The 24,184-nt window shown below is 43.9% G+C and overlaps 1 protein-coding gene and 1 pseudogene across 1 annotated transcript in view; both read left to right on the top strand.

Annotated features, from left to right (window-relative positions):
* Positions 1-24,184, top strand: part of HYDIN (HYDIN axonemal central pair apparatus protein) — a 332,032-nt gene that overhangs the window by 239,731 nt on the left and 68,117 nt on the right. Inside the window, exons 46-58 of the mRNA XM_072731571.1 lie at positions 626-1,249; positions 4,246-4,467; positions 6,762-6,970; positions 7,185-7,367; positions 8,454-8,573; positions 11,348-11,507; positions 11,610-11,782; positions 12,580-12,778; positions 14,923-15,022; positions 17,025-17,124; positions 19,000-19,168; positions 19,602-19,840; positions 21,107-21,224. Of these exons, the coding sequence (XP_072587672.1) occupies positions 626-1,249; positions 4,246-4,467; positions 6,762-6,970; positions 7,185-7,367; positions 8,454-8,573; positions 11,348-11,507; positions 11,610-11,782; positions 12,580-12,778; positions 14,923-15,022; positions 17,025-17,124; positions 19,000-19,168; positions 19,602-19,840; positions 21,107-21,224 (2,616 nt within the window). The remainder of the gene's footprint in view (positions 1-625; positions 1,250-4,245; positions 4,468-6,761; positions 6,971-7,184; positions 7,368-8,453; positions 8,574-11,347; positions 11,508-11,609; positions 11,783-12,579; positions 12,779-14,922; positions 15,023-17,024; positions 17,125-18,999; positions 19,169-19,601; positions 19,841-21,106; positions 21,225-24,184) is intronic.
* LOC112929555 (U6 spliceosomal RNA) lies at positions 7,379-7,474 on the top strand (annotated as a pseudogene).

The following is a 24,184-nucleotide window of genomic DNA, read 5'->3' as shown; positions in this document are numbered from 1 at the left end:
AGCCCTTCCCGTCCCGGCTCACCGAGACAGCCCTGCCAGCACCGACCTGTCCACACTGTCCAGGCTGTGTAGAGGTGCAGACATATGTGGAGGAGGAGTGGTATAGTGAGGCAAGGGGAAAGCCAACCCTGGCCAGGCCTGCCCTCCAGGCCCCACCTTATGGAGTACTGTCACCAGGGAAGGGGCTTTGGGCTGTACTGAGGGCAATCATCATCAGAATCAACTGGACTATAGGTCACCAAAGAATGACCAAAAATCTATGGAGCCTCCCCAAGGATTTCACCCAAGGGAGAAGAAAATCAGAGCCCACAGCAAGTTTAAAAAACCAAGTTGGTTTCTCCATGAGATTAATTAAATAAATACATATTTATTTTTCAAAAGCCTGAGGGCATAGCCAAATTCTAAACTCCTATCTGTTCCCAACAAAGGACTATGGAAAGGATATTTTAAACTAAGACCCCCGCGGTGATTCTCAGACACAGCCCCAGCCCTGGTGTGCATGGAAGAAGTGCCTGGAATCCTGGGAGGCCTTCTTTCAAAACACGACGTCACCTTGCTCTTCCTATGCAGTTTGTTCTCCCTTAAAGAACTGTCTTAAGCATGCTTTCTGTGTTTTACCTTCTAGATTCTGACTTTTTCCAAACTAGAGGTCAAGATGGATGCACTAGAAAGGAAAGCATCTGTCAGGGAACATATCAGCGAGAAGGAGGATCCAAACAGGAGAAGAAAGAACCAGCTGGCAGATATCCATATGCTTGGGTTTCCCCTGGCCCAGGAGCAAGAGGACAGCGAAGGGGACCTCCTGAAGGATGCCGACAGGCACTTGGCCCAGAAGTTTAAGGCCTATGAGCTGACTCTAAAGGATATTCAGAACATCCTCATGAACTGGGACCGGAAGCAGGGCGTCCTGCTGCACCACACCGCCGAGGACATGCCCCACGAGCCCGATGACCAGCGCCAGGTTCCTTCAGGGGGGCGCCGAGGCCGCAAGGACCGCGAGAGGGAGCGTGCAGAGAAGGAGAGAGCCGAGAAGGAGCGCCAGGAGCGGGAGAAGGCCGAGAGGGAGCGCCTGGAGAAGCTCAGGGCGCTGGAAGAGCGGAGCGACGCAGGGGAGGGAGAGGGGGAGGAGGACCACCACGAGGGGAAGAAGGATCTGGGGGTGCCGTTCATGAACATCCAGACGCCTGACTTCGAAGGCTTGAGCTGGAAGCAGGCCTTGGAGAATGACAGGCTTCCCAAAGGGGACCAGGTACAGATGGAGATGTGATGACTCGGGTAGCAGGTTCTGTGCTCCTCGCTATTAAAGTGTTCCTTTCCGTATCCCCTTAATTCCACTCATCTCTGAGGCTCCTTTGGATGTGAGACAACAGTGGCTAACAGGACTTTTTTCTAGTTGGTGAAAATCCATAGAAAGTTCCACAGGTCTAAATTATTCCATCTAACCTCTTTTAAAAAATTGCCTATAAAGTTGTTTTTTTTTTTTTTTTTTTTTAGTTTTAAGTTCTAGTTAGTTAACACACAGTGTAATATTGGTTTCAGGAGTATAATTTACTGATTCATCATTTACATGTGATACCCAATGCCCATGATAAGTGGGCTCCTTAATAACCATCACCCATCTAGCCCAACCCTGACCCACCTCCCCTCTAGCGGCCCTCAGTTTGTTCTCTCTCATGAAGAGTCTCATGGTTGGCTTCCCTCTCTCTTTTTTTCCTTCCCCTATGTTCATCTGTTTTGTTTCTTAAATTCTACATATGAGTGGAATCATATGGTATTTGTCTTTCTCTGACTGACTTACTTTTTAAGTAAGCTCAACGTCCAACATGGGGCTCAAACTCATAACCCTGAGATGAAGAGTCGCACGCTCTACCAACCACGCCAGCCAGATGCCCCTCTCTGACCCACTTATTTCACTTAGCATAATACCTTCTCTCCATATCACTGAAAATGGCAAGATTTCGTTCCTTTTGGTGGCTATATACACCACCTCTTCTTTCTCCACCCCTATCAGTTGATGGACATCTGGGCTCTCTCCGTAGTTTGGCTACTGTTGATGCTGCGGTAAACATTGGGCTGCATGTACCCCTTTCAATCTGTATTTTTGTAGCCTTTGGGTAAATACCTAGCAGTGCAATTGCTGGATCAAAATTCTATTGTTAACTTTTTGAAGAATCTCCACACTGTTGCCCAGAGTAGCTATACCAATTTACATTCCCACCAAGAGTGCAAGAGGGCTCCCCTTTCTCTACATCCTCACCAACACCTGCTGTTTCTTGTGTTGTTAGTTTTAGCCATTCTGATAGGTGTGAGGTGGTATGTTATCATGGTTTTGATTTGTATTTCCCTGATGAGGAGTGATGTTGAGCATCTTCTCATGTGTTTGTTAGCCATCTAAATGTCTTCTTTGGAAAAATGTCTATTCATGCCTTCTGCTCATTTTTTAACTGTATTATCTGGCTTTGGGGAGTGTTGAGTTTATTAAGTTCATCACAGATTTTTAGGGAAGATTTTTAATATTGACAGTACTGGTGTTACAGGTTGGCAAGATAGATATATTGTGGAGTGAAGCAAGAGTCTCAATTACTTGAAAATCTTGTTCCTACAAGCTTCCTAGAGTAACAGAAATCACAGCTTTTTGATCCTAGAAAATATGGCATACCCAAAAGCCCCTTAGGTGGTGGTTTGAAGGAGATGGTCACTCTAGCCTTTTGTCCATGGATGAACTTTTTCTGTAAAACACCAGAAAGCAAATATTTTAGGCTGCAGATCCTACAACCTCTGTCACAACCAGCAACAATATATAAACCAGTGTACATGATTCTATCCCTATACAACTTTATTTACAAAAGCAGCTAACAGGCCAGAGTTGGCCAGGGGGCCAGAGTTTGCTGATCTCTGGTTTAGTTTAGCGGAAACTAGACAGCCTTAACAAGGAGGGAACAGAGCCTGGGAGCAACATGATGGGAAGACACAGGCAGTTCCTCATGTGTGGTGTGGCCTCACAATGAGAGTCTCACAGCAGTGGTCCCGGTGGGCCAGAGGCGCGGAGACAGTTGGGGAACATGTGACACCAATACCACTCCGTTTACTGTTCTGCCTCCACTCAGCCTGCAGTGAGGAATCATGGCCACTTTTCTCTCCAGAAATAGGGTTTTTTAAAAAGAACCTCTTCTTATCTTGTTTTATGTGCCATTACTATAGCCAAGGTTATCTTCTGGCCTTTTCTCATTCTCTCCACACTCCAAGTCACAGGTTAGACTATTGGTTACAGTTCTTTACCCCTGCCTCCATTTAATAATTGGCACAAATATTCATTCCTTTCCCTCACAGACATTCAAGCCCTAGGAGTTCATGCTGGCTATGCATTAGTCAGGAAATGTCTTTAGCTACCTGACCTGGGTTAGAAACCCAGAATTCCATGAAGACAGGTGTCTGTTCAGCCTAATTGCCCATTTGGTCCACAGAATGGATGCTTTGATGATATGTCACATGTACCCTCGTGACGACAACTTACGTAGAGATAGCATGCTTATTCTGAGGGGTTTCTGTGCTGAGAAGGGAGTTGCTGCTAAATTTCCAAGCAGCCTGCTCTGGAGGATGCTCACTCAGTATATATCAGAGAAGAAGAGGGGAATGAATTTTCTCTCCAGTTTCTTTTTGGCTTCTCTCCTTATTCCCATCCTTCACCCAATTCCCAAAACTTTGGCTTATTTTCTTTGCTGTACCGGACCTGCTCCAACCCTAAGTTACTTTCAGCATCAGAAAGAGAGAACATTTAAAGGTAAATGAAAGGTTAACATGGACTCTGAAAGCAGAAGGAACAACTCTGTACTATAGACACCAGAATCTTAAGAGCTGGCCTCTAAACCATATCCTTTGAGTGCCTACTGTGTGCTAGGCTCTGTGCTATATCACCCTGGCTCCTGTCCCAGTAGAGTTTATCATCCAATTGCTGAGACAGACACGATAAGGTGACTAAGACCATGATAAGAGAAGTATAGTGAGCGCCCACGGCAAGAGCCCCAGCCTGGTCTGGGAGCACAGGGGTCTAGAAAGACCTGCAGAGCTATGTCACAGGCCCTTCACACCCCTTCCCCAACACATGCCCATGGTAGTGGCATTTCCCACTACCATGAAAGTTGAAGAAAAGGCAGGAGGGTCTAAACCACTCTGTGCTCACTCAGGGAGGCAGCTGGGTGCAGCCCGCTCTCTGCATAGGAAACTAACCATGAGCTTTTCCTTTAGATCCTGGACATCTTGGGTCTGGGTTCCTCTGGACCACCCATCCCATCTCCCACCTTGTTCTCCATCATCTCCTACCCCATGAAGCGGCTGCCATTAGCCACAACAGAAATCCTGAAGCACTTCCTGTTTGTGATTCCACCATCAGATGAGCTCTCCCTGCTGGAGGAGAAAAGGGAAGCAGAAGCAGAAGCAGAGCTTTCAACCACCATGGGCTCCGGGAAGGTAAAGGGCGAGCCAGTCATGTTTTCTTCTGACTTTGGCAGGACTTCAGATGGGCAGACAGGAAAGGTCACCCTCTACAAGGCCAAAAATGAAGTATGGTATTGGTTGTCATGCTTGCTGATGCCTTTGCCCTTGACTCGTTCCAGATACTGGCTGAGGACCCCACATAAGCCTCTCTCGAAATGGCTGATTCCCATCTTCCACCCTTTCCGGTCCCTGTGGGATGGTCTAGGGAACTTGTTGAATTGAATTGCTCTGATGCTTATAAGCAATAATAATAATAATATAATAAGTAAAGGCAGCTCTTTTTAAAAAGATATTAGAATGTTTTGGGAAGCTAAGGTAGTTCACACAGTGTAAGAAAATACAAGAATCACCAGACACAGTGCTAGAAAAAGGACAGATGATCATAGAATTTATGAGGGGAAGATTGGGCATTTTGGTAAACTCACTTTTTATCTCTTTGCCTGATACAATATAGTAAAGTTAGTTGCAGCTGAGTTAAAAATATGATAAAATATTTTAATCCAAATATTAAATAAATTTGGATAAAAATATTTTAATCCAAATAAAATCCTACACGATTAGAAGAAAGCTGATATGCAATTAATCAAATAAATCACAAAAGAAAAATAGATTTGACCAATAATATGCAGAAGGTATACATATTAAAAACTAAAGAGGAGTTATTTATTCCCAGAAGAATATGGTAGCCCCAAATTTGAATCTCTCCACACAGCCTCCTACAAACCAAGCACATCCCATCAGCAAAGAATAACAAAATCAGTAGGAAATAAAATCACCTGCAGGCCTCACCTAATGCTGAACTAGGTGAAGAGGATGCCTCAAACTTCTACTTACAAATAAGTAAAGAATTATCATCTGAGATGAGCGGCATGTGTGGGCAGACCTTTACTAGAACAGAGTCCAGATTAAAAAAAAAAAAAAAAAAAAGATTTAAAAATTGCCAACATCAGAAGTGATTATAACACCAAGCTCTTTCCTTAAAATTAACCATTAACAGGAAAGGGTTAAGCATTCTTTAACTTACCATTTTAGGAGGAACTCTAGTTCATCCCCAGTTGACAAAGGAAAGCTCTTCATTCTAGAAGAATGGCAGCTAAGACTAGTAGAAAAAGAAAAACACTATTCTGTTATCCCCAGGGAAGTAATTAATTAATTAAGGAGCGCCAACTAATATAAAAAGCAGTACTTTGTTGGGGAACAAGACACTCTCTGCAAGCCAGAGCATTGTCCCACAGGTGACTAGCCAGCTGAAAAGGGGAAAGCCTGCGTTATGGAGGCCAAGTCTGGCAGGTGCCACACCAGCCACGTGAACACAGTGCATCTGTCATCATGGGTTGAGGTGGCTTTTTTGTTGTTGTTGCCCCTTATTGTGATGGAGTGTGATGTATACAGCACCTTCTATGAATCTAATCAAACTTTTAAGCCTAATTTCCAGTGTACAGAAAAAAAATGAAAAATGAAGGAATGAATGAAAGGATGCTCTAAGAATAGTCAGAAAATTTCAGTGTAGAATATTCTATAAGGGGGATCCCTGGGTGGTTCAGCGGTCTGGCGCCTACCTTTGGCCCAGGGCGCGATCCTGGAGTCCCAGGATCAAGTCCCACGTCGGGCTCCCAGCATGGAGCCTGCTTCTCCCTCTGCCTGTGTCTCTGCCTCTCTCTCTCTCTCTCTCTCTCTCTGTGTGTGTGTGTGTGTGTGTGTGTCTATCATGAATAAATAAATAAATAAATCTTTAAAAAAAAAAAGAATATTCTATAAGAATACCCATCTGGGGCAGCCCAAGTGGCTCCTAGAGACCCAGGATCAAGTCCCACGTCAGGCTCCCTGCATGGAGCCTGCTTCTCCCTCTGCTTGTGTCTCTGCCTCTGTGTGTGTGTGTGTGTGTCTCTCATGAATAAATAAAATCTTAAAAAAAAAAAGAAAAAATAATATTGATCTGGTCTGCCTAGGAGTCAATGTGATTGAGAAGGGGCAAGGGGTCTAAGAGTAAAAGGTACAAAAAACCACACCACAACAAAATGCAGTATAAGAACACACTCCCTGCAGATTGAAGCTTTCTCTAGGCTTTGGCCTCCTTCTCAAGGAATAGGGTGCCAAGGAAAGCACTAGACTTCTCTGTACTCCTCTTCTGCTCTAGTGCTGTAGCTGGGCCCTTCTCTGCCCCCAGCAGCCACCAGCTTCCTAGACCCTAACACATGTGCTAGGTATCTGTGTCTCCTGTTCATGTACATGTAAGTGAATATTTAAGACTTGTGCTTGTGTTTAAGACCCAGGAGGAGCAGGCCACCTCCTCTAAGGGGAGCAGACAGAAACCAAAAGAAAAAGCAGATCAGGCCCGAGACACTCAGAAGGACAAACGTCGCATGGCCATCAACAAGAAGGCGCTTTCTGGGGGAACGACAGGAGCCGTTGCCCCCCTGTCAGATATGGACCAGAACAGCTTCTCTGGGCAGTTCTCCCAAGAGAAATTCATCAGGTGGGCCTCGGAAGCACCCAGGGAAGGGAATGCTGAAGCCTCAAGTAGAGGGTGTGGCTGTCACAGCACGAGAGAGCAGGGCTGTCCTGCCAGCAGGCCCCTCTGGATTGCTCTGCTTGACCCCAGCAGGCCAGGACTTCTCCCAGGCACCAGTCCTCTCGGCTCTTGGCCCGAAGGAAGCCTTCTCTCTTTAAAAGCCCTGTGGTCATTGCAGGCTGAATCACTTCCGGTGGATCGTGCCAGCCAATGGTGAGGTGACGTTGCGGATTCATTTCTCTTCTAATGACCTCGGGAACTTTGACCAGACGTTTAACTTTGAGGTCCTTGGAACTCACCGCCAGTACCAGCTTTATTGCCGAGGGGTCTGCAGTTACCCTTACATTTGCCAAGACCCAAAGTAAGTGTATCTTACTTTATAACAGAGTTGATAAAATTGGAAGGATACAGAGAAGCGTGGCCCTTGCACAGGATGACACGCAAATTCGTGAAGGGTCCCATGTTTTTGTACACCAGCGGGCTGCTGTGGCTGTACTGTGGGTAGATCCAAGAAGAAATAAATCCGTAGGCCTTGTCTGTTAATAAACAATTTATACATCTTTTTTAAAAGGGAGAGAGGGTTGAGAAAATAATAAATTAAATAAATAGATGATAGATAGATAGATAGATAGATAATAAACGAGTTGACAAACATTTTTGTTTGGCCCCATGCCACTTTGAGCAAGGTAGCTCTTACTACTAATGTGGAACTGGGACAGCACCCCGGCCCTCTGGTCTTATTGGCCTTCAGTGTCTTGGGCACTGACTAAGCCACAGGAAGAGCATGAGCCATCAAAGTGAGCTACAGAGAACGTTCTGGGTGTGATGGCAGAGGAAACATCATCCTCACATTTCAGCAGGTTTTATATGTGCTGCCAGACTTTTTATCCTATAATATGATTAAGTGTGTGAATCTCCTTGGGCAGACCTTTTTCTGAGCTACCGAACACCACTCTGCCCTTTATGCACAACAGAAAGTCACCGGGCTGAGCAAGCTAGTGGGACAAGCCCTCTAGGGGACATGCCTTTTATAGCTTCTCCACCAAGAAGAGCTTTTTTGTGGTTCTTACCAGGGGGCCATTTTGGACAAGGAACTCAGAAACTAGTTACTATCCACCAGAACTAGTTTTCCAGAGAGATTGTCAGGAGTTTTTCTGGCTGGCGCACTAGAACAGGAAATCTAACTCAGCTCTATCACTAGCCCCTCATTGACACCCCCGGGAATCTTTTTTCTCAAGTTCAAGCCAAACTACCATCCCTGGGGGTCGCGGGTGGGAGGGAACAGGAATAAAGCCTTAACTGAGGTCCTCAAATTAAGAATCATTCTGTCTCCAGATACCTGGACCCTTGGCATAACAGGGAGCATTGGGTTCAGGTCAACAGCATGTGGAGGCATGGAACTTCCACTCAGACAGCCTCTCCTCTTTTCTCCCTCCCCTGTGTTCAGAGTGGTATTTCCTCAGCGGAAGTTGAACATGAAGCTAAATGAGGTCATCTTTAAGAAGTATATTATCAACACCAGGACGTTTTACTTCGGGCCACTCCTTTGTGGGAAATCAAGAGATAAGTAAGTGCTCCATTATTTCAATGCCAATTTCAGACTCTCACTTGGACTCAGGAATAGTACAGACAGGGTTGCTACATGGACACAAGTTTACCAGTGCTGCCTCAGTCAGCCTGGAACCACAGGACAGCTGGGTTCTGGTGCTCCAAGTTTCTGCTAAGCACCCAGATGAATGCAGGTGCCATCTTCCCAGCTGGAAAAACCTGGGGAAGGACCAGGTTTTTGTGGGGAAAGGGTAGGATCAAGAATTCACTTTGGGATATGTTGTTTGGATGCTTATTAGGAGGTGTAGCTGGTAGTCACACAAAGGAAGAAGATCTGTGGCTTTGGTTCATAGAGGACATCTATGGGCTTCAACAACATGGAGGTCAGGTCCCAGGGGCCCTAGGGGCCTTTTGGGGATCTCTAAGGATGAAGCCCAAGCAGAGTGAGTTGAGGAGTCAGAGGGAGGTGAGAGAATAGAGACAAGGTATAGAGGTAGTTCTTTGGAAAACTTGGTTATGAAGAGAGACAGAGGTAGTCAAGGATGGGAAGAGACGTGGAGTCCAGGGAGCACTGCTCACACACTGTTGTTCTTAGGCTGTTCGGAGGCTAAGGGGACACAGGGAGGCAGAGGTTGGAGTTTCAAGAGGATGTAAGTGCCATTGGTGGTACAGCTGCCCTGAGACAACACAATGGGATATAAAGATGCTGTTTCTGCCAGGAAGAGGAGCCACTGCCTCCCACTAGGAGAGAGGAAGGTGGATGGCCTCAGGTGCTGATTCGGTTGGACCTGTGAGAAAGTTCCAATGGTACCATCTCTTTTCTCCATGACGCATGTTGCAAGGTCATCCCCAAGAGAGAAAGAAGTAGAGGGAAGATAAAAATGTTGAGAAAATGTGCCACAGTTTTCGTGGCAAGTTGAAGGAGGGAGAATATTAGAGAAACAGGTTAAGGTTGTCAGACAGAACTGGGGGCCCTGAGGGAGGTCGACGGTCATTCGGTTTTAGTGATAACCAGTTTTTTCGGATGTGTACACACTTCTTACTGTGCCGGCAGGGAGGCGAGACCAAAGCTGGGCCCCGCTCTCAGCACATCTCAGGTCAGTCTAGCATTTATTGTGAGAAGTAGAGTATTTGTGCTCATGCTGACTTGCTGGAACTAGGAATGCTCTTTGTCCTCCAGTGCCTTCATCCCTGGAGTTTATTCCCTGAGAGGCTGGGCCAGAAAACCAAGATGAAGAGGGTTGGCTGATGATGCAGTGAATCTTCAAGGCCCAGTTGAAGGGCTTTAGAGAGAAGGAGGGGGGTCCAGTTGATGGACATGATAGATACAGCAGCCCAGGGTCAGGAGCCAGGGAAATTCAGAAAGGCGTGTGTTCTGAAAGCACTGGAACCCCAGAACCTGGGACCAGACAGCCCTGGTCCAGGAGGAGAGGGACTACAGCAGCCCCAAAACAAGCCCCGGTACAACCCGGTATTATTTATTTATTTTCTTCAATCTTGCTGAGCCTCAGTGTTCTCATCTACAAAATGGGAAAATAATGACACCCACCCACGGATTTGGGAAGCTGCACTAGATAATGACTTCTTAGCACATGAGACTTAGCACAGTACTGGCTGGTGGTGAAGACCAGCACTCTGTCTCCCTGACCCCGATTTGTTCTCTGCCATTTGCCCTCCTTCCTTCCTCCATCACCACCTATCCAAAAAGCTTTCAGACTGTTCCCAGGCACCCATGGGTGCTGTGGTGCCTTTGCTCTGGTCTCTGATGATGTGCATCTTCACTGGCATTCCTGTGCCTTCTGTGGTTCCTCTTCTGTTCATTACCACTCACTGAGCAGCTTCTCATGCCAACAATGCTCAATGCTATGGATCTTTTCCTAAGTCATGAAGGAACAGAAACAGCCTTGTAAAAGGGAACCACGCCACATGGATCCATGTCAGAACAGTAACGGTCTTGTACCGGTCTAAGAGAAGGAGGGAAATGTGATAATCTCTAAGGCAGATGTGACATAACAAGTCACTCTCACAGGATCATGTCTTGTGGGAATATAAGCCCTGGGAATGATAGAGCCACACATTTCTCAGTTAGAATTCTCTGCAATAGGGGATCCCTGGGTGGCGCAGCGGTTTGGCACCTGCCTTTGGCCCAGGGCGCGGTCCTGGAGACCTGGGATCAAATCCCACGTCGGGCTCCCGGTGCATGGAGCCTGCTTCTCCCTCTGCCTGTGTCTCTGCCTCTCTCTCTCTCTCTCTCTGTGTGTGTGTGTGTGTGTGTGTGACTATCATAAATAAATTTTTTAAAAAATTAAAAAAAAAAGAATTCTCTGCAATAATGAGGCACCTCATTGGCTCAGTCAATACAGCATGCAACTCTTGATTTCAGGGTCGTGAGTTCGAGCCCCACATTGGGTGTAGAGATTACTTAAATAAATGAATAAACAAACTTTAAAAGAAGAATTCTTTGTAATAATAGCTCACATTTATTGGGCATTTGATATCTGTAGCTTTCCTGAAGAGCATTAGGTGCACCATTACATTTAATACTCGTAGAAATCCTAAGAAGTGATGGGAAGAATCCCATCCTAGAGATAAGGAGATCAAGGCAGGCAGGGAGGGAAGTCAAGCCCAGCTGCAAGTCTTCGCAGCTGCAAAGCTTGTGTTCTTAGCTGCCACGCCAGTGCCTCCGTGTACCACACTACCCTCTGGCATTGCCATATTCTTCACAGTCTCCTTTGCCACCTGAACTCCCAGTCAATCCTTACATCTGCATCCCTAATTTTTGTTCACTTCCAGGTACAAGTCCTCCTTGTTCCCAGGTAACATGGAGGCACTGACAATCCTGAACAATTCCCCAATGGTCGCGGAGGTGTTCTTCTGTTTTCAGAATGATGTCAAAGCAAGCACCTACTTCCTGGAGCCCATCAACATGATTCTGAAACCCAATGAGAAGCAGGTATAGTCTCATAGTAACAAGTCCACCAGGGCAAGTCTTTCTTTGGAAATTTGAGGTCTTGGCATTCTCTGCATAAATGAACTGCTTTAATGCTTCCCTTAGACACTGAACGTGTGGGCCTACCCTACTGCAGTTGGTGTCTTTGAAGACTGCATTATCTGCTGCATCAAGGAGAACCCAGAGCCAGCTGTCTTCAAATTAGTCTGCCAAGGGGTCCGTCCAGAACTAGAGCTGGAACCCAGACAATTGCATTTTGACCGGCTCTTGTTGCACAGGTCAGAGCTCTGGATGATCCGAGGATTGCGATGGGATTTAAAGAACATTTAGTTCTAGGGTGGCCAACTCATCCTGATTTTTCTCAGGACTCTCCTCATTCTAGCACTGAAAGTCCTGCATCTGGGAATACTTCTGGTCCTATACAAACCAAGATGATTAGTAACATGTCCAGGACCAAACCCACTCACCCCCTGCCAAATCAACTGCCAAAGTGTGTGCATATCTGCATTTTTCTCAGGACTCTTTTTTTTTTTTCCAGATTCTCTAAGAAATCCATTACCTTCAAAGGCTAAGAATGTTTGGTTTAGAAATTAGAGCACAGAGAACACTAGACTCAAACTGGAACTTAACATTTCATTCACTGGCATTATATTATTCTAAATAGAAAATGTTTATTTGGGGGGCTACTGGCTGAGAATATTATGAGATGTATCCTACATTCCTTGACATTACCACCAGGCCCCATTCCCTGATAAACACTGGTTATTGAGCTAAGCAATGATTGAAATAACCAGAGGTGGTTTTTCTGACCTGCCATAAGAAATCAGAATCATTCAAAACTGATGGGATGCCTGGGTGGCTCAGTGGTTGAGCCTCTGCCTTTAACTCAGAACATGATCCTGGAGTCCTGGGATCGAGTCCCACATCAGGCATCCCATAGAGAGCCTGCTTCTCCCGCTGCCTATGTCTCTGCCCCCCTCTCTCTGTGTGTCTCTAATGAATAAATAAATAAATAAAATCTTTAAAAAAAAAAGGGATCATTCGAAACTCATGAAATTTCCTTTGGTCTTTACAGAAAAGAATCCAAGGTAATTCTTCTGCGCAACATCACACCCCTGCCTGTGGCATGGAGGATCACCAGCCTGGAGCACCTGGGTGATGACTTCACCGTGTCCACCATGCAGGGGATCATCCTCCCCAAGGCTGAGTACAGCCTGCAAGTGCACTTCCAGCCCTCCAAACCTGTCTACATCAAGAAGATGATCCGGCTAGAGGTGAGGCTTCACACATTTCCAGACCTGATCATCAAAATGTGTACATATTGGTCTCTGACACACTACCAACACACACAGAGAGCCAGGGCTCCCTGTTACACTCTCCTAATTGATCCCTGTTTAACAACCATGGACCCACAGTATCTTGCTCTGCACATCACTATAAGCTCCATAAATGCAGTCTCGTTAGTGGCTGATTTCCTGAAGCCACAAACAGAACACTCACTGAGTGCAGAGTGATGAGTGAGGCAGTGAATGATGTTACCATCTCAAAGCAGCCTGATCTTCCTTTGAACAGGCCTGACTATTAATAATTCTTCCTTGGGTTGAGTTCAGATTTCCAACTGTTATTTATATAAATTAATCCTGTTTCTACTTTTTGGCCCATTCAATGGACCCAATTTCTCTTATCACCCACCTATGACAGTTCTTAAGATAGCTGAACACAGATACTGATAGATTCATTTAATCAACAATTGTGTGTGAATATCAGAGGGTGATAGTCAACATTTTAAACATCAGTCTCCATCCAGACACCAGTCTCTGCACAATGAACCCAGGCCACATGGCTGGTGTTAGGGACCCAGCTGTGTCAGCTTCATCCTTCTGGTGCTGGATCATGGAGACTCTAGAGGTTCCCATGGTGGGAGTGGTGGGGGAGGCAGATAAGAGGAGATACTTGGAGGTCAAGTGACAGCTATTTACCAACTGATATGGAAACTTTTTAAATTTTAGGTATGATATGGCATCCCTATGTGTTCCAGTCGGAGCAGACACAGTGGGTTTCCCCTCAAGCCCCTTCACAGTGGTCTAAGGCTTCTCTTCCCTAGATTATATTCCTTCAACATCTACATGAGGAAATGCCTTGCTTTCTGGTCCATTTGAAAAGTGTTCTAGTGAACTTATTTTATTTGTGCACTTCTTAAATTGTTCATCCTATTTTCCCCAATTATAAATTTAATCTCCACCATCACCCCCCCCACACACACACACACACACACTCCAATAAGAAAGCAAAGGAAATAGAACGCTCTGGGTGCATGGCATCTATCAGGAGAAAGATACATTGTAAATTCTGGAGCTGATAATACAAATTCTTTGTCCCATTTTTCCCTCCTGCTGCCAGTCCTTCTTGTCATCTCTGTCAAAGAGTAAACAGCAAAAGAAGGTAAAACTGAAGTCGGTTCAATTTGCTCTGAGAAACATTGACAAAATGTGTGATGAAAAAAAGATGGAAACTGAATTAAAACTTGAGTTTGGTGACAGCTATAAATTTCCCCCTCAACACCAAAGCACAAGTAATGGGGAGCTGGTGACTTCATTTCTCAACTTGAGACTTCAGTAGAGAGGCAGGGAGTCTTCAGGAGAGCTACCCTCACTGCCAACAGCTCTTCCCCTTGGTGAATGGACCCTTTATCACCCCCTGCCCCTTGTTTGTCTCAAGAGTTAAAAGTTGAGTCCAGATGACAGCCAACACCAGTTCAGGTGTTCCTCAGGACAGAAGGGAAGGAGAGGACAGTGAGCAGCTGGGAGGGGGCAGGCTTGGTTTTTGTCTGTTTTTTGTTTTTTACATTTCCAACTGGAATAGTACAAATGTTCATTTAAATAAAACATCTGAAATTTCCTGAAGAGAAACAGTAAAACACTTATTTTATATGAAACTCTAGCACTTTTTCCATTGATTGAAGCAGAAACAAAGAACAGAAGAATTCAGATTTATAAAATTAGTAAAGCAAGGATGATTTACAAGGTGTAGGTTTTCCATTTCAACTGTCAGAAAAATGCACTTCAGGTTTATTTTATAAGTTCCAAGGAACACTTTTCCGCAGTGCATACTCACAGCCCCAACTTCAATAACGTAGTGGCAATCATGCAAAAAATTTAAACCCCATAAATGGACAAGATGAAAAATGCAGTCCCTTTTCCCCATTCTCATATTAATTGTCTACATTGGCATTTCCCAAAGGATGTTATGAGGGTACATTAATGGTACCAAATGCTCAGTGAAGACAAAAACTAAATACGTTTTTAAAATATTCTCCATCATGTCTCTTTCCTCATCATTCCCACTGCATGGTACATAGTTCAAGCTCCAAGTCCCTGTGGATCTTGCTTTTACTGAAGAATCCCTTTTATCCTAACAGGTTTTAGATGCAGACAATCTTGTTGGTGTTGTTCAGATTGAAAACATCTTGGTCTTTGCAGAGTCTTATGACGTCGCCTTAGACATCACCTTCCCCAAAGGTCTGTTGGCCCCTTCAAGGATAGGGTATTTAGAAGTCACATCTTTTAATGCAATAGATTTCTTATGTAGAAGAAGACTAGTGGTTGTTGGGGAGGGTGTGGAATTTCAGCAAATAGTAATGCAAGTCCCAGAGTAATGTTGGCAACATGACTACGAATCTCAATTTCTCCAATGGGAGATGACAAGGGATGGCCATAATAAAGTTGGCAGAACTCTTTTCTGAACAGCCATCCAAGAGTAAGTACTTATCTTCCTACCTGCATTAGCCTTTTATCACTGCTGTAATAGGTTATCACAAACTGTGTGGCTCCAAACAACACAAATTTATCATCTTACCGTTCTGTAGGTCAGAAGTCCAAAATTGAGCTAACTGGGCTAACATCAAGGTGTCAATGGAGCCACATTCCTTTCTGAAAGCTCTGGGAGAGAATCCATTTCCTTGCCTTTTCTATCTTCTAGAAGCTACCTGCATCCTTGGCTCACGGTTCCTTTTCCTCCATCTTCTAAGCCAACAATCCTGGGTCAGGTCCTTCTCATGCCACCATTTCTCCCACTTCAGTCTCCCTCTTCTATTTTATTGCGATTCTGTTGTGTCCACCCAGAGAATCCAAGATCTTTCTATTCTAAACTCAGATGAGAAAGAAGGAAGGAAAGAAGGAAGGAAGGAAGGAAGGAAGGAAGGAAGGAAGGAAGGAAGGAAGACAGATGATTAGCAACCTTCATTCCATCCATCATTCCTCTTTGCCATGTAACCAAACATATTCACAGGTCCCAGGGATTAGGATGTGAACACCTTTTGGGAGCACAGGGCATTATTCTGCCCACCACACTGCCCTCATGCCAGATTAGGCCCCTCCATTTTAGCATGCAGTTCTCGTTTATTCTTCCTTCTTCTTCCTTTCTTCCTTCTTCCTTCTTCTCTTTTATTCTTGCCCTCCTTCTCAGCAAGATTCATAGGACATGAGAGCTACATGTTTGCCTAGATGTCATTGGTCTTATGTACAAGGATATTTATTGCACCATTATTTGTAATAATAGAACATCGAAATAACCTATCTATTGAAGATGGAACATTATTACTATAGAAATAATATTGTAAACTATGGAATAGCATATCACAGTATATTATATGACCATTAAGATCACATTTATAAGAAACTTTTAATTATATGGGGAAATGCTTATGATGCAGTACTAAGTTAAAACAATACAAATTTAAATGTAATATTCTAATTATATTTCTTAGACACTTGATGCAAAAAATTTTTCAAATACCAAAAACTTTAGCTATTAGAAAGCATGACAGGAAAGACAGTGGTCCTAAGATGGAAGCTAGAGCTACTCAAGTTGAATTCAATGTAAGAGCAGCGTCTATTGTTTGTTTGTTTGCTAAGACTCAATTATAGGAGGGCTTTTTAGCCACAGTGTTTTCAGAAAACAAATTCTCTGAACTTGTCACCATGGATTTTCCATGTGACTTCAAAAAGAAGGAGAAGAGGTGTGTGGGAAATGTCAGGAAGGGTGACAGAACATGGGGACTCCTAACTCTGGGAAACGGACTAGGGGTGGTGGAGGGGGAGGAGGGCGGGGGGTGGGGGGGAATGGGTGACGGGCACTGAGGGGGACACTTGACGGGATGAGCACTGGGTGTTATTCTGTATGTTGGTAAATTGAACACCAATAAAAATTAATTTATTAAAAAAAAAACCACAATGAGATACCACCTCACACCAGTGAGAATGGGGAAAATTAACAAGGCAGGAAACAACAAATGTTGGAGAGGATGCGGAGAAAAGGGAACCCTCTTACAAAAAAAAAAAAAAAAAGAGTGGGAAGCTGTGCTCATCGACTTGAGGGTGTAATGTCTGCAGAAATTGATTAAAATTCTTCTACATGGGAAAAAAACAAAAAAAAAAAAACAAAAAGAAGTTCCCCCACTTCTCACTCCCTCGCCATCCTCTCACTCTCCCCACCCCCCATCCTGGCCCCTGGACTCTGCAGGAGCTGAAGGAGGCCTCGACTTCGGGATTGTGAGGGTCATGGAAGAGGTGAAACAGCCCCTGCAGCTGAAGAACCGTGGGAAATATGAGATCATGTTCAGGTAACCTGAAAACCATCAGGCACATAGTCATCCACATCCACTCATGGGGAGAAAAATGTTATCTGAGAGATAAAAAACAGAAACTTGATTGAGGAAATCATAAGAACCATCTCTGCTTTTAGCCCCTCTCAGGCTTCAAGTGAATGGAACTCCAACTGTTAAGAGCAGAGACTTCCACACTTCTCTCAACTCTGTGGCTTTACAGGGACCTTAAGGTCCCTCTCGAAGCACCCAGAGCCACAGAGATCTGGGGGTGGGAGAGAGACTCACAGGGAGAGGTTGGGAGGAAGATGTACTAGGTGAGGGAAGGTCCTGAGGGTGGAGGGAGAGACTAGAGATGAGGACCTGGCTGGCCTTCAGCTGTCCTTCCCTCCTTTCGGCTCATATCTGTTTCATACGTTGGCATTCCACATAAGATTCCATGTGGGGAAGAAAAGGGATTTTTGCAATTTTCTTTTTTTTAATTTTAAGAACCACTGTGTTGTAGAACCCAAATGATGGCCTGGTGGAAAGGAGTGCCAGCTTGTGCTCATCTCCTGAGATAAAATATGAAACACTAAATAAAGGAGATTTCTCAGAGAGGAAAGGGTGCCAGTGGGTGGGGGAGGGAGGAGGTCACTCAGGCAGGGCCACACAACCCTTGCAGGCAGTGCCAACACCCATGGCCAGTCTCTTCTGGGGAAGATTGTCCTTCCCCTGGAAGAATAGACGGTTGATAAAGGGACTTGCCCTCATAGACTTAGAAGAAATTCCATGCATTCATGATAGTTTCATTTCAGCTAAAAAAAAAAAAAAAAAAAAAAAAAGGCTGAAATGAGAGAGGTCCTACCTCAGGGCTACCATAACTAGACCCATACATTGAAATACATAAATATAAATATAAACTTAACAAACCTAGAAGAAAGCCATTGTCACCTTAGAATTAGCACTGAATGGGTCTTGGCCGCTTGTGAGCTTTGTTGTAGGTTATCATGGAGCATTAGTTCTGTTCTTCTAGGTTACATGGACTAGTCACCCTCAGGTTGGAGCAGATGATCAAAATTAATTGAAAGGACTTGCAGTGGGTGCCTAGGTGGCTCAGTCCATTAAGCATCTGCCTTCAGCTGAGGTCACCATCCCAGAGTCCTGGGATTGAGCCCCATATTAGGGTCCCTGCCCAGTGGAGAGTCTACTTCTTCCTCCTCTGCCTCTGCCCTTCATCCTACTCATTATCTCTCTTTCTCTCTCTCCCCCCCTCCCTCCCTCCCTCTTGCTCTCTCTCTCAAATAAATAAATAAAATTTTTTTAAAAAGGAAGGAAGGAAGGACTTGCAGAGAATGGAGGAAGCTCAGGTAGCGAGCATGTAGCAGTGGAGTGGCCAGGTCTCCTAGAGTGTGGGAACACCATTTAGGTCCCCACAGCAACTCCAAATGTCCCACCTCAGCTTATATTCCTTGCTCCTGCTCCAGTCCCTCTGTCATTCTCATGAGTCTGCTGCTCTCTATGGCTTTTCACCTTGTCCCCATTGGGCCATGGCCTCCCTGTACAGTACCTCTGTTAAATGGCTTCTCCCTCTACTTTCTCTCCCTCTTTAGATCCTCTGACTTCTGCATCACTGTTCCCTGTGTGTGGGCTGTGTTCAGTCTCAGAGAGGGGAGGAGGAAAGGAAGGGAGACAGAGACAGACAGACAAATGGGTGAATTAATTTAGTTGGTCCTTATCCAGCCTCAAGTGGCCCTGTCAGAGATCTCCCACAAGATCTCTCTAGTGGTACTTCTAGATGCAGTGCTTAAGCAGGACCAGAGGCAAAGCGACACTCAACAGTCCGGAGTCTCCTCTCTAGTATCTTGGGTTCCCCATAATGACTGCAGCTGACCTTTCATTCCTCTCTTTCAGCTTTTCTGTGGATTCCTTAGGGATTTTGTCAACCAATGTAAATTCTATGATCTCAGTCCAACCCAAGAAAGGCTCATTAATTGCAACCGAAAAGCCTACAAATGTCCAGGTGTCATTTCGTGCCAAAAAGGAAGTGAAGATTGAGCACCAGCCAGTTCTGCGCTGTCAGGTACAACAGCTCGCAGGGAGGATTCACTCAGTGGCAGGATTGTTGGACTCATTTCAAAAGGAAGAGTACATGGTCTAGCCCATGTTCCAGGGTTTGTGTTTTTGGTCCCTAGCTAGCAGGCAGAAGTAGGTCAGGTGGGGGTGGGAGTGCAAAGTCACCAGGAATCGAGAGTGCCAGACAGGCAATATAGCCTGTTCAGTCAAGTACAAGAGCAGAGTGGGGAAGTGAAAGAGGAGGTCAAGTCAGTCCACGTTGATCCATGGCTGGTACACAGTAAGTTTAATATCAGTGTTTGCTAATATTGTTGATGCAATAATATAAAGAAAATGAAATTGACTTCATTTTAGTGATGAAAACAGAGAATGAAATAGACAGTCCTGGGAACCCTGGGGCACTGTGGCTGACATCTTCCCACTTCTTCCTCCCTTTCTAGATTATCGAGCCCAATATCACAGAAGGAGGTGAAATCATTGCCAGCATCCCGATTAAGTTTTCTGTGAACGCAGTGTACTCCAAATACAACATCAGCCCCTCCTCCATCATCAACTTTGGAGCTTTGATCTGCGGCAGTCGGAAAAGCATCACCTTCACCATAGAAAATCAAGGTGTTACGGACTTCAAGTACGCCCTCTACAGGCTGACAGGGGAGAGCCCCATTCATCAAAAGAAAGGGTAAGACAAGTATTTACTTAACTCAGGCCATTCCCTGGTTAATTAGCGCATTCTCTTTTACAAAGAGCTTTCATTTATTTTATCTAAATTCACCCAATCCCCTTCTGTGGGATGAGGTCAATAGGGTTTTAAAATGGCTCATCCAAGATTGGGCAAGAAATCACCGGTAGATCTCAGTTCTGAACCCACATCTCTGACCACAGATTTCATATGCTTTCTTACTGCTGTCAGATATATGATAAATTTAATTGAACAGATGTAAAGGCTTCCTCATGGGGTTGTGTCTATTGCCCTGGTGCTTCTAGAATGCTACAAGACTCACAGGAAGTTGTTGTCCTGGTTATTGTTCTGTAGGATGCTGGGGGACTATTTTATAACCACAAGCTAAGTCAAAAGAAATCATAACTGTGCTTCATGTGGGGGCGTGCAGAAGGTACCCGGGAAACGTAGACTAGAGAAGCGTGCTACACCTTCTATCCACCAGGACTGCTTTGCTTTTACCTTCTCTGCATGAAGATGCTGTATCACAACAGCTTAGTTGTTCCAACAGCAAAACTCTGCATCCTTCAAAAAGCAGCTCTTAATCAATGCACTGAAACAATTTACCTTTTTGAGTGCTTTTAGTTGTCATGTTCTTTTTATGGCAAATTTAGGATAGTTTTACCCATTCCTAAGGCGCTTTGTCCTGACTAATTGGCTCTCTAATTAATTAATTAATTTGAAATGGACTTTCCAATTAATTGTTTTAAATCCGACACACCTTGTTTGTAATCGTTTTGCACTTTTGTAGATATCCTCTTCCACTGTGGCTAAGTTTGGACCTATTAAGAAATTTTGAGTTAAGCTATATAAAGACTCTTTCAAAAGAGAAAAAAAAAAAAGTCCTACCCTTCTTCTCAGTGGCTTTTATAATACAACTTGGTGAACGATTCTTGCTTATTAATACTGATATTTGCTTCACACACACAAAAAAATAATGTCTCTTTCTTCCAAACTTAATTTCAACTTAATTTTTAGCATTTATTTTATAATAATTTAATACTGTTTACAGATGTATTTGTATTTTGCTTTAAATTGCTTTTAATTTTAGTTTGGTTTTCATTTTAGTATGTACAAATTCATGCAAAATGTGCAAAGGGGGGTTGAACTTAGTTGTTATGGTCATTAAGCAAGTGAATGCTCAACTGTATAAAACTCTCAAAAGTTTAAGATTGCACCTCAAATGCATTTGACAACCTGAGAGTGTACCCTTGCTTCCTTAATCAGAGTCAGCCATATTAGACATGCAAGATCCCGGGAAAGCGATAGCTTCTACAAGACTAGCCCTTCCAAAGCAGCCAAGTTCTCTGATGCTGTTCAAAAAGAAGTAAACATCCCAAACCAGGTGAGCACCCTTTCCTTGTCACAGGAACTCTGGAAGGCCACCTCCCCACTAGCTCCCTCCTGAATAAGTCTTGCAACAGATACCTCCCTAGCTAGTAGGATCTGAACCTACTGTGGCAGCAATACTAGTTCTATTGAAACACCACTTCATTTTCAGACAAGCCATTGATATTTATTTTTTTAAGCCATTGGCTTTTAATTTAGATATCCTCTTTTGTTTTAAAACCTTCATTGGCTCCTCATCACCTTAAAATTAAGTTTCAGCCTTCATATATATTATAACCAAGAATCATTTGTTTATAAGAAAGAAAGCCCATTTGGACTGGCTTAAATAAAAACAGATTTTAAAACTTCTGTTCTTGTACAATGAAGTAGATATACCTTTCTTTATTCTGTCCAACTAAATACAACTAAAAACTCTGCACATTGTGTGCAAAACAAACATTAGAAGACTAAAAGGTAGAGAGAAAAAAATCAGACCCAGACCATTGGGACCCAATGAACATCACAATGGTGAGTTCCCTGAGTTTTCTTTTTGCTTCATGTATCTAAAACTGGGTGCTAAAGGAGCCAGCAACCCAGAAACATCAATAGACACAGACCCAAAAAAAACCCAACCAAAGCCTGCTCCCACTAGCCAAAGGACCAGGAAAAAGAGCAACCTAGCAGGATAGAAACTTTCAGATAAGGACTATTCTATTACAGTCAAACACAACAGGAAAATCTGTGGCCCTACCTAATCTCTGCTAGCAAAGGACATTGGGGAGTCTAGATTTATACCCTATCCAGGTTCTCATGAGGTACCCCAAAACCCTGACAAAGTTGTGTTTGAGAATACCCAGTAGGGAGCTAGGGTTTTCACTATCCCCTACCATTGTCAGTGAAGCCACCCCATGGGAAGCCTTGATTTCCACCCCAACCCAATGGTAATGAAACGTTCCTCCCTCCACTACAATGGACTTCCCTACCCTAAGGCATCAGCAGAAGAGCAACAAGTCACTCTACCCTTCCCGACCAGGTAGGTATCTGTCTAGGACTAGTGGGGAACAGGAACTATCCGTGCCTAGCAGTTCTGAGTGAAGAATCTGGACCACCACCCCACCTAGTGGTAATGAGGCAGTGCCCCCATGTCCTTTGCCAGAGTGGTGTCAGAGAAGGTCAGCCCAAATAGATTTAAATAAGATCCAGAGTCTCATAATTGCCAAAATTCCCAGGTTTCAACTCAAAAAATTACACACCATACCAAAAAGTAGGAAGATCTCAAACTGAAAATAGACAGGTAATAAGTGCCAGCATTGATATAACTGTTAGAATTATCTGACAAAGATTGTAAAGCAGCGACATAAAAATGTTAAAGAGCAATTACAAATATGCTTGGGATAAATGAAAACATAGTCAGTTCTCAGCAAAGAAAAAGAAGATATAATGAACCAAATGGAAATTTTGAAAGTGAAAACATAATCAGTGAACTTGAAGACAGAACAATAGAAATTCCTATCTTTCTTTCCTATTGCTCCCATAACAAATTACCTCAAGTGTAGTGGTTTAAGACAATACAAACTTTTTAGCTTATATTTCTGTAGGTCAGAAGCTTGACATAGGTCTCACTGGGCTGATGTCAAGGTATTGGCAAAGCTGTATTCTTTCCTGGAGACTTTGGGAGAGAATTCGTTTCCTTGCCTTTTCCAGCTTCTAGAAGACTTTTGTCTTTCTTGGTTCATGATTTCCTCCCTACATCCTCAAAACAAGCCATGGTGGATCAAGTTCTTTTCACATCACATGACTCCAGCCTCCTCCATAATGACGTACCTTAGGCCTGCTTTTTCCACATATAAGGACCCTTGTGATTACACTGGTCCCAGGATAATACAGGATAATACCCCATCTCAAGGTTCTTAATCCTATCAACAAAGGTTTTTTCCATATAAGATAACATATTCACAGGTTCCAGGGATTAGGATGTCTACATCTTTGGGAAGCCATTATTCTGCCCAATCCAAACCAGAGAGAAAATAGACTCTGTTTTGAGTTCTGTTGAAAATCTATTTGAGGGATACCCAGATGGCTCAGTGGTTAAGCGTCTGCCTTTGGCTCAGGGCGTGATCCTGGAGTCCCAGGATCAAGTCCCCCACTGGGCTCCCTCCATGGAGACTGCTTCTCCCTCTGCCTGTGTCTCTGCCTCTCTCTCAGTGTCTCTCATGAATAAATAAATAAAATCTTAAAGAAAAGAAAAGAAAATCTATTTGAGTCTAATGAATAAAAAAATTAACAGACCCTGAGGGACCTGTGGAAAAACTCTAACATCCCTGTCATCAAAGTTCTAGAAAGAGTTAAGAAATAGAGTTGGGCTGGGGCTACCCTGGATGGCTCAGTTGGTAGAACATGTTACTCTTTATCTCATGGTCATGAGTTTGAGCCCCACTTTGGGGGAAGAGATTATAAATAAATAAACCTTAAAAAAAAGAAATAGGGTTGGGCTGAAAATGTACTCAATGAAATGATGATTGAAAGCTTTCCAAATTTAGCAGAAGATATAAACCTATAGATTCAAGAATCAGGGCAAATCCCAAATAGGACAAACCTAAATAAATCCACACCCACATACATCTTAGTCACACTTCTAAACACCAAAGACAAGAAATCAGGGCACCTGGGTGGCTGAGTGGTTGAGCATCTGCCTTTGGCTCAAGTCATGATCCTGGGATTCTAGGATTGAGTCCTGCATCAGGCTTCCCACAGGGAGCCTATGTCTACCTATGTCTCTGTCTCTCTCACTGTCTCTCATGAGTAAATAAATACAATCTTTTAAAAAATAAATAAAGACAAAAAAATCTTAAAAGCAGTGAAAGAAGACACCTTCCGTATAGGGGGACAACTATTTGAATGATAGCAGATTTCTTATCAAAAGCCACAGGGGCCAAAGGAAAGTCGATCAACATTTTGCAAGTGCAGGAAACAGGT

Source organism: Vulpes vulpes, chromosome 12 (genome assembly GCF_048418805.1).
Source record: "Vulpes vulpes isolate BD-2025 chromosome 12, VulVul3, whole genome shotgun sequence".
Lineage (NCBI taxonomy): Eukaryota > Metazoa > Chordata > Mammalia > Carnivora > Canidae > Vulpes > Vulpes vulpes.
This window is presented reverse-complemented; position numbering and strand designations above follow the sequence as displayed.